This window comes from Saccostrea cucullata, unplaced genomic scaffold, assembly GCF_032062105.1.
Source record: "Saccostrea cucullata isolate Sc308-1 unplaced genomic scaffold, CSIRO_AGI_Scuc_v1 ctg12051, whole genome shotgun sequence".
Taxonomy (NCBI): Eukaryota; Metazoa; Mollusca; class Bivalvia; order Ostreida; family Ostreidae; genus Saccostrea; species Saccostrea cuccullata.
The window spans coordinates 8,971-19,659 of NW_026922717.1; the positions used below are offsets into that span (position 1 = coordinate 8,971).

The window sequence follows — 10,689 nt, forward strand, 5'->3', positions numbered from 1 at the left end:
AGTTTGCTTGGTCAGGTCAATGCAATTTTTTATGTCCTAGTTCAAATTAAAGTTCATAAATGTGTGTTTTCATGTCTGAAGTGTTTAATTAATTATATAATATCATACAATTGATTATGATATAAACATAAAGTATGAAATAATTAAAGAAAGATAAAGATTCTAAGTGATTTTTATTTGGTCAGGTCATTTCATATTTGGTCAGGTCATTTCATATTACCGGTCAGGTCATTAAAATTCCATGATATAAACAACCACTTGAGGTAAAAATGTTTCTAAAACCATTTTATCTAAAGTATTTAACCTTTATAATGAAGAAAATCTTTTAAACTTATCAAATATTTAAAAAATATAACTATTATTGATGACTTTGGTTTTGGTCAGGTCAATTCATATTTGGTCAGGTCATTACATTTCCATTAAATGAACAGATAAATAACAATAAATATGGTTAAAATGTGTATATTAGTATTTGTTTAACTTAATTTTATATTATTATCAAGTAAATATCCTTAAAAAATATGATAATTGATCTTAAAATAGTGATTTTTGACGAATTTTATGTTGGTCAGGTCAGTCAGGTCTTTAGTAGGTCAGGTCTTTAGTATTTCCCGGTGATTCGAGGTGTTCCGAAAAGATCATGACAGAGTACCAGTCTACATATTACACCCGATCGCGGGAAATATGGGTATGCAATGAACATTTGTGACTGTGGTATATTTAGTAAATATTTGGTAAGAGACTCTTACAGTGAATTTACATTTCCTCTTTTTCACCTAATTTAAATTTTTGAGTTAGCGCCTTCGATTGTTATTAAAATGGCGCCTCAGCTTACGCGGGTTATGGATTTTTTTCTGCGACAGATGCGACATGCATTCCCGTACTAATAACCAAAGAAAGCATTTTATTGTTTAAATTATAAATACCTTGATCAAGGTATTTTATGTAATGAAAATAAAAAAAAACATTCTTAGAAAATTAAAAAAACTGAAAGCGAGTTCTGAGTTTTTGTCCATGTGTCCACTCGTGCATGAAAAACACACTAGTATCAAAAAAGACAGCATAAAGGAACGTCTCCTCACACGACATGTTTTTATACTGATTTCTCTGTGTTATAGTACTTTACATGCATGGGTGAATTTACTGACAACAACTCAGAACTCGACTTTCAGTATTTAATATTTTAGGAAATTTTTTGAATTTTCATTAGGGACCTACATAAAATTCCTTGATCAAAGTATTTGTAATACCTTGATAAAGCTATATAGCTTTATCAAGCTATATACCTTTATCAGGGTATTGTCCAGACTTTCACCTACATCGGAAGGCGCCTGTTCACTTCCCTTCAGAGAGTAAGAATATTCCTTTTAATGAAGAAAACACAGGTATTACATAGATGTCATTGTAAGTTACAATGTAACGGAGAGGAGGAAATGCAGCGGACCAGAACAAGATTCAAACTTGGGTCCCCTGATTCACCAGTCAGATGCTCTATCCACTGAGCTTTCTGGCCACTGGTGATCGAACCTGGCTGACCGCCACATTATCTAGTAATGCAAGATTCAAGCAGAATGTATATGATAGGGAATTGCAGGTTTTCAGCCTCTTGTCCCTTGTTTTGTAAACCAATATACACAACAGCAGCAGATCTGTACTGTAGGTTGCTGATCTGAAAAAAAAGGAAATTTAGATGGACGACCAGAGAGCTGCAGTGCATGCACATATCATAAAATATGGTAACTGCACTTATTTTGCACGAATTTTAATTCTGTTAACAGGTTCTCTAGCATCTTTATATAGCTCCTAAGCTAATTCTTAAGACGATGTCTTAATTAATTTATTAAATATGGTTTCAAAAGTTACATGTACCTCTTCAAAATTTCCGTTTTTTATTAGAGGAGTTAATTTACAAGTTTGTTGAAGGTTATTTATATGATTAGATTATTTTCAAATGTAAGAAACTTAATTTTTAGCTCTACTGGTCAGAGACCAGAAGAGCTTATGCAATAGTAATGCGTCCGGCGTCCGTCCGTCTGTCTGTCTGTCTGTCTGTCCGTATGTCTGTAAACAATTTTTCAAAACGCTACTCCTCCTACAATTTTAGTCTGATTTCAAATATTACTTGGCACACAAGTAGACTACACTAAGATACATAGAATAGTGCATCGGTTTTTAATTTCGATGAACGGTGTTGCCATGGTTACTAAAAATAGAATTTTCTGTGAAATTCCTTGAAAACACTACTCCTTCTACAGTTTTGGTCTGATTTCAATATAACTTGGCACACAAGTAAACTACACTAAAATACATACAATAGTGCATCGGTTTTTGATTTCGATGAACAGTCTTACCATGGTTACTAAAAATAGAATTTTCTGTGAAATTCCTTTAAAACGCTACTCCTTCTACAGTTTTGGTTTAATTTCAAAATAAGTTGGCACACAAGTAGACTACACAAAGATACATAAAATAGTGCATCGGTTTTTGATAAGTACAAACCAGTAGAGCTACAGTCTCGACAGAGACTTCTGGTTAGTTTGATAACGTGGCAAATGTGCCCATTGATGATTCAAAGCCATACATCTTTTGATTAGAATGTTTGAATAGACAAAACTCAAATAGGTTCGAGTTGTCTGTGTGGTGCAGTGGTTAGAGCATCCGCTCTAGAGTTGCTGTTAAAAGAATTAATCCTTATGTCGCAGGTTCCGGCAATCCCACTGTGGGATGTGAAGACTGGTCCTTCGGATGAGAGCATATAAACCAAGGTCCTGTGTCACAGTAGGTGGTGGGCACAAAAAAGATCCCTCCCTGCTCAATGTCCCTGAGTGCCGAGCATAGTGCCAAGCTATAGATATCGACAGGAATTTAAGAATCTTCAATGTACAATCTTAAAATCATGCTGATTTAGGTGCTGTTGAACATGATTTTAAATGAGAAATATCCACGAGCCACAGTATTAAACTAATACCAAAAGATAATGATTTGGTAATATATTTTGGATTGAACATAGTGGACTGTTAAGTGTTTAGCCCTATGCATTATTTGTATACATGTTTATTTGTCAAATTTTAAAATTCCCTTTTTTTTTTAATTTAGGTGATGAAGAAATGAAGTGTTTGCAACTTTCTTTGCCTTTGACTGTTGACTGATTGCAGCAATGGTTGGAGGAAAAAGGCTTTCTGATGAAGGCCAAGAACAAGAGAATGTGATTATTGATTTTTTTTTTTCATTATGCTTTTTACCTCATCAGGTGATCTTTCCTTAGACTACAGAAAATTTATTCAGTTTTTAGGTCACCTGAGTAACTCAGGTGACCTATTGCTATCCGTTTTCGTCCGTCGTCGTGTGTCGTGTGTCGTGCGTCGTGCGTCGTGTGTTAACATTTGAACATTTTCAGCTTCTTCTCTGAAACCACTTAACCAATTTCAACCAAATTTGGTATACAGCATCTATGGGTGAAGGGGAACAAAAATTGTGAATTTCATGGTCCCTGCCCCCCTGGGGCCTGGGGGGTGGGGCAAAAACCACTTAAATTATTGCAATCTTTAAAAATCTTCTTCTTTACTCCTGGACATCAAGCAGGCAAACTGTTGTTATGAATGTAATGAACATTGAGTCCTCTACTTAAATTGTGAAATTCATGGCCCCAGGGTCAGGGGTTCTAGTGCTAGGGTGGGGCTATATAGATTATATAGTGAAATGCATGATTTCTTTGAAAATCTTCTTCTCTGCTCCTAGGTATTAGATAAACTAACCAAGCACTTAGTTATGATGAGCAAGAGTGCCTCTTCCAAAATTGTGAATTTTATGACCCAGGGTCAGGGGTTCTGGTGTTAGGGCGGGGCTCTATTGGTTCTGCAGTGAAAATGCATAAATTCTTTGAAAATCTTCTTCTCTACTTCTGGGTATTAAATAAACTAACTAAGCACATAGTTATGATGAGCAAGAGTGCCTCTTTCAAAATTGTGAATTTTATGACCCCAGGGTCAGGGGTTCTGGTGTTAGGGCGGGGCTCTATTGGTTATATAGTGAAAGTGCATTTTTTCTTTGAAAATCTTCTTCTCTACTTCTGGGTATTAGATAAACTAACTAAGTACTTAGTTATGATGAGCAAGAGTGCCTCTTCCAAAATTGTGAATTTTGTGGCCCCAGAGTCAGTGGTTCTGGTGTTAGTGTGGGGCCCTATTGATTATATAGTGAAAATGCATTTATTCTTTGGAAATCTTCCTCTCTGCTCCTGGGTATTTAATAAACTAACCTAGCACATAGTTATGATGAGCAAGAGTGCCTCTTTCAAAATTGTGAATTTTATGACCCCAGGGTCAGGGGTTCTGGTGTTAGGGCGGGGCTCTATTGGTTATATAGTGAAAGTGCATTTTTTCTTTGAAAATCTTCTTCTCTACTTCTGGGTATTAAATAAACTAACTAAGTACTTAGTTATGATGAGCAAGAGTGCCTCTTCCAAAATTGTGAATTTTGTGGCCCCAGGGTCAGCGGTTCTGGTGTTAGTGTGGGGCCCTATTGATTATATAGTGAAAATGCATTTATTCTTTGGAAATCTTCCTCTCTGCTCCTGGGTATTTAATAAACTAACCTAGCACATAGTTATGATGAGCAAGAGTGCCTCTTTCAAAATTGTGAATTTTGTGACCCCAGGGTCAGGGATTTTGGTGTTAGGGCGGGGCTCTATTGATCATATAGTGAAAATGCATAAATTCTTTGAAAGTCTTCTTCTCTGCTTCTGGGTATTAGATAAACTATGTAATTAAATAGCTATGTTGATCAAGAGTGCCTCTTTCAAAATTGTGAATTTTATGACCCCAGGGTCAGGGGTTCCGGTGTTAAGGCGGAAAGTGCATTTTTTCTTTGAAAATCTTCTTCTCTACTTCTGGGTATTAAATAAACTAACTAAGTACTTAGTTATGATGTGCAGGAGTGCCTCTTCCAAAATTGTGAATTTTGTGGCCCCAGGGTCAGGGGTTCTGGTGTTAGGGTGGGGCCCTATTGATTATATATAGTGAAAATGCATTTATTCTTTGGAAATTTTCCTCTCTGCTCCTGGGTATTTAATAAACTAACCTAGCACATAGTTATGATGAGCAAGAGTGCCTCTTTCAAAATTGTGAATTTTGTGACCCCAGGGTCAGGGATTTTGGTGTTAGGGCGGGGCTCTATTGATCATATAGTGAAAATGCATAAATTCTTCGAAAGTCTTCTTCTCTGCTTCTGGGTATTAGATAAACTATGTAATTAAATAGTTATGTTGATCAAGAGTGCCTCTTTCAAAATTGTGAATTTTATGACCCCAGGTTCAGGGGTTCTGGTGTAAGGGCGGGGCTTTATTGGTTATATAGTGAAAATGCATTTATTCTTTGAAATTCTTTCCTTTGCTTCTGTGTTTATGCCTATGATCCAAATATATATAATCATGATGAAGAAAGGTGCACCTAGCAATATGGTTATTTTTTATGCCCCCGCCCCTCCCCTGGGTTGGGGTGAGGGGGGGGGGGTACAAAGTCTAAAATTAATTAATGCTTGGAAATTTGCTCTTTGGTGTTAATCGACCATTTTATGATAAAATTTGCAAAATTTTGAAGTATGTGGCCCCAGGATCAGTGGTTCAGTGGATGAGGTGTACAACTGGTTATAAAGTGGAAGTGCATTTTCTCTTAATTGTACTCTGATCTACCTCTGGGTATTAAGTAAATAGAGTTAGCATGCTAAGTCTAAATTATTATAAGCAATGGTACCTCTTTCAAAATTGTGAATTGCAAATTCCATGGCCTCTGGTTTATAACATGAACCAAATTTAATTGTTTGAAAGTTGTTGCACAATACTCAGGTGACCTATAAGGCCCGTGGGCCTCTTGTTTTTTAAAACTCTTCCTGGATGGAACAATTTTCTGAAAAATTTGGTAAAATAAAAAAAAAACCACATGTGCGTCAAAATTTCAACAGTTTATCCTCTGTAGTGTATTTCCAGGAAATATAACAATCAATATTATATAATTTTTAAGGCTACAGTATTGTTAGTGTTTTGAGAGAAAGAATTACACATGTACTGATGAAAAAAATCTTAAGTTGGAAAGCAAAACTTTAAAGATTATGATATAAAAAAGTTTTGTAGCAAATCTTCATACTATATTGTACTAAATTGTAGTTTTTGGATGAACAAAATACTTGGAAATTAGAATAAATCATGTTAAAGTGTTTTTTAAAATTTATATAGGCTTTAAATACATAAATAGTACATGTATAGTAGTCCAGATATTGCTATCAAGGTTCTTTGATTTTGATGAATAGTATTGATATGGTTGCTAAAAATGAAGAATTTAAAAAAAAATGAAATACTCCACTCCAGCAGTTTAAAATGTCTAATTGCAATAAATTTTGCAACAAAAAGGAGAATTATTGAATGGTCATTATTATGTGTATTTTCTAAAATATAGTTTATTGAAAAATCCCAAGAGCCATATATTTCTTTTCTTTTATAAAACAATGATTACACTCAGTAAAGGTACCGTCTGATCTCTGTATATGTTCCATAGGCAATGTTTTTTTTTTGAAAAGTAGTATAAATATTTTATAGTCAAAATAAACTTGAATCGAAAATGTTTAATGTGAACAATTTTATATGTATAGGATTGTGAAAGAAAACGACAGAAGGCAAATGTGATGAATGATGCAGATAGTAGTACAGAGTCAAGTGAGAGTGAACCTAAGACTGGTTTTAGAGATCATTTGAAAACTGGTAAGTTCAGACAAGTTTTATTATATTGAACTCAATGAGACAGAAAAAAAAACTGAGAGATATCCAAATGTCTAAGATAATGTATTCAATAAGATTAGAATACAGTATGAAAATGGTTTTGGTGACTTTGGATCTGATGACCCTTTATATGAGTTACTGCCCTTTAACGTCTGTGCTTAATATTAAACCTACTTTGCGCTTAATATTAAACCTTATAACTTTAAGACTATAAGTCGTAGAGGCATAGGTTTTTTAGCTTTCCTGAGCCGAAGGCTCAAGTGAGCTTTTCTGATCACATTTTGTCCGTCGTCCGTCCGTCTAGCTGTCTGTCTGTCCGTCTGTAAACTTTTAACATTTTTGACTTCTTCTCAAGAACCACTGGGCCAATTTTGACCGAACTTGGTACAAAGCATCCTTGGGTAAAGGGAAATTTAAATTGTTAAAATGAAGGACCAAGGCCCCTTACAAGGGGAGATAATCAAGAAAAGACAAAAATAGGGTGGAGTTAAAAAATCTTCTTCTCAAGAACCACTGGGCCAGAAATGCTGAAACTTATGTGGAAGCATCCTGGGGTAGTGTAGATTCTAAATTGTTCAAATCATGACCCCCGGGGGTAGGGTGGGGCCACAATGGGGAATCAAAGTTTTACATAGAAATATATAGGAAATATCTTTTAAAATCTTCTTCCCAAGAACCACTGGGCCAGAAAAGCTGAAACTTATGTGGAAGCATCCTGGGGTAGTGTAGATTCTAAATTGTTCAAATCATGACCCCCGGGGGGTTGGACGGGGCCACAATTGGGAATCAAAGTTTAACATAGTAATATATGGGAAAAAATCTTTAGAAATCTTCTTCTTTTTAAGAACCTCTGGGCCAGAAAAGCTGAAACTTATGTGGAAGCATCCTGGGGTAGTGTAGATTCTAAATTGTTCAAATCATGACCTCCGGGGGTAGGGCGGGGCCACAATGGGGAATCAAAGTTTTACATAGAAATATATAGGAAATATCTTTAAAAAATCTTCTTCTCAAGAACCACTGGGCCAGAAAAGCTGAAACTTATGTGGAAGCATCCTGGTATACTGCAGATTCTAAATTGTTCAAATCATGACCCCAGGGGGAAGGGCGGGGCCACAATGGAATCAAAGTTTTACATAGAAATATATAGGAAAAATCTTTAAAAATCTTCTCCTCAAGAACCACTGGGCCAGAAATGCAGAAACTTATGTGGAAGCATCCTGGTATAGTGCAGATTCTAAATTTTTCAATATCTTGACCCCCGGGGGTTGTGCGGGCCACAATGGGGAATCATAGTTTTACATAGAAATATAAAGAAAAAATCTTTGAAAATCTTCTTCTCAAGAACCACTTGGCCAGAAAAGCTGAAACTTATGTGGAAGCATCCTGGGGTAGTGTAGATTCTAAATTGTTCTAATCATGACCCCTGGGGGTAGGGCGGGGCCACAATGGGGAATCAGAGTTTTACAATGGGAATCAAAGCATCCTATGGTACATGTAGTGTAGATTTCAAATTGTCTAAATTATGATCAGTGGGGTAGGTTTGGGTCACAATATGTATTACAAGGGGGAAATCTGGTAAAGAACGGAATGGTCAAAGCTTCTTAGGTGAGCGATGTGGCCCTTTGGCCTCTTGTTTTTATTTACATTTCCATTGTATATAAACAAAATTCCGTATAAATTGCTACAAAGTGGTATACAAAGGATTTTAAACTCACACACACACCCTCCCTTACGTTCACTCACACATATCGGATTAAACTGGAATTATACGGAAAAAAATTAAGGCTGCTTTTAGAATTCACTACATCAATTGTTCAACAAGAGGCATAGGGTTAATTGCAATGTGATCCTTGCAATTTTGACCTTGAAAATTTAAGGTCACCGTCTATCCTTTAAGCCACTTTTAGTTTCTTTTTCATGGTATTTGATCAAATGTTGATTTCAAGGAGTTAGATATAAAACAAAATTGAAATTCAAAGAAGGTGGAAAGACCGCTTATTGTTCTGTGAACAATTCTTATTGTTCTGTGAACAATAAGTCTCTTAGTGTAATTTTATTGTTTTCTTCACCTGTAAATTATTTTCTTCAAAATCTCTCACTTGTTTGCATATACAAATGTTTTCACATTTTCATGTCGTACTCTAGCTTTCAAAAAGACTTTAAACAATTGATACTTTTTCCTCAAATATAGGAGGTACCATGTGGAAGCAACTTTAGTTGAATATTTATAAAGAATATTTTAACTAACACACTAATGTTTAAATCTGATGAAGGCAGATTTTGAAGATTTTTAGAGCATTCCATTTTGAATTCACCTCCAACCTCTCAGACCTTCAAAACAACTGTGAATATGTCCTTGACAACCTCCCTCTAATAAACCATTGAAATAAATTTAGAAATACATCTAATCTGTTGGAACTAAACTTCATTGAATATCATGAATATTTCAGAAAAAAATTAACTATAATGTTTTTTCTAATTCTAGAAAACATGGAATTGACATTTGCTTCACAGAAATGGAGTATACTTGTTTCCATCTTGTTGTCGGACAAGTACAGAATTGCACAGGACACTTCATGGAAGGAAATGAAGAGGAAAGTAGAAGAAACTTTTCCATTATTGACCAGTGATGGAGCTGCAGATTCACAATTAATACAAGAGTTAATAGAAAGTGACAAAGTTCTAAAAGTCATTAAAACAGAGCAGGGTGACGTTATTGAGTTTGTCTCAGATGACATTCGTCATGAAGTGATGGCATATTTCACTTCAAATTGCCTGCGATCTGATGAAGATTATAAAAATTATATAGACCTGACATCAGTAGATTCTCTATTAGAGTATGCCCGCTCCCAGCTGTATATTAAGGATGATGGAGAACAGTGCCTGTACTTGACAGAGGAGATGATATTGTTCTTCATTCAGAAACACGGCTTGGATGCTTTGAAAAACATTGGACCAATCAGTGAAAATATAAAATGCAGTAAAGAGTTATCATATATCTGTGAGTATTAAATTATAGAATATAAATATATTTTCCCAAATATTTTCTCTGTTTTATGCAAATTGTAATTTCTGATTATATAATATAGATGGTGCAGAATTTTTAGCAAGGATTTATTAATTTTGTCATTATTTAATAGTGAGGTTGTTGAGATTGCTTAAATTTACTTTTCAGTTAAAATCTGTCTTTTTTGACATTAAAAAATCTCTTGATTACTTCTCACTAGAACTATATGACAATATTTAGGGAAAAAACCTGCATTTGCATCTTGCTAAATAAAAATTCTACTTACACAGTGATAACAATCATTAACATGTATAATTCTTTACAGTGAAGGTACCTGAAGAAGTATTGGAGTGGGATGTAGCTGCACGCTCTAGTTATGTAGACTGTGCTTTAAAAGGAACCCGTACAATACACAGGGCTAGAGCAATGCTCGTGGGTTGTGCAGGAGCTGGCAAAACTACTCTCCTCAACAGATTACAGAAGAAAAGTTTTAAAGAAATAAAAGAAATCCAATCAACAGTGGGACTAGAAGTCCATGAAGATATATTTGAAAGAGATTCCAAAAAACAATGCTCTAAAAGGTTTGATTAACTTGCAGTATATAAAGTGACAAGCCAATCCAAATTGTGTGTAACTTTCTGCCCATAAATTAAACAGAAATAGTGAATCTGCTTAATTAAGACCCTGTTGAAGTATTGCATTAAAAGATTTGCAATGTTTTTTCAATCAATTCAGTGTTTTTATTTCAGATATTAACGACGCCACAGATACAGATGGAAAACTGTTACTGAGTATTGTTGACTTTGGCGGGCAATGTGCCTATTATGCCTGTCATCAGGTATATTTAAGTAAACGAGCATTTTATATCCTTGTTATAGACAAGTCCAAATCATTTGACCAGCAACTTGACAGA

At 35.1% G+C, this 10,689-nt stretch overlaps 1 protein-coding gene across 1 annotated transcript; it reads left to right on the forward strand.

Moving 5' to 3' along the window:
- Nucleotides 1-619: 619 nt before the first annotated feature.
- LOC134262283 (uncharacterized) lies at nt 620-10,614 on the forward strand (the record flags this gene model as incomplete). Its single annotated transcript, XM_062744660.1, has 6 exons — nt 620-688; nt 3,097-3,205; nt 6,643-6,751; nt 9,255-9,770; nt 10,102-10,357; nt 10,512-10,614. Coding segments are annotated over exons 2-6 (1,032 nt in total), but the record flags the coding sequence as incomplete, so codon positions are not given.
- Nucleotides 10,615-10,689: the final 75 nt, after the last annotated feature.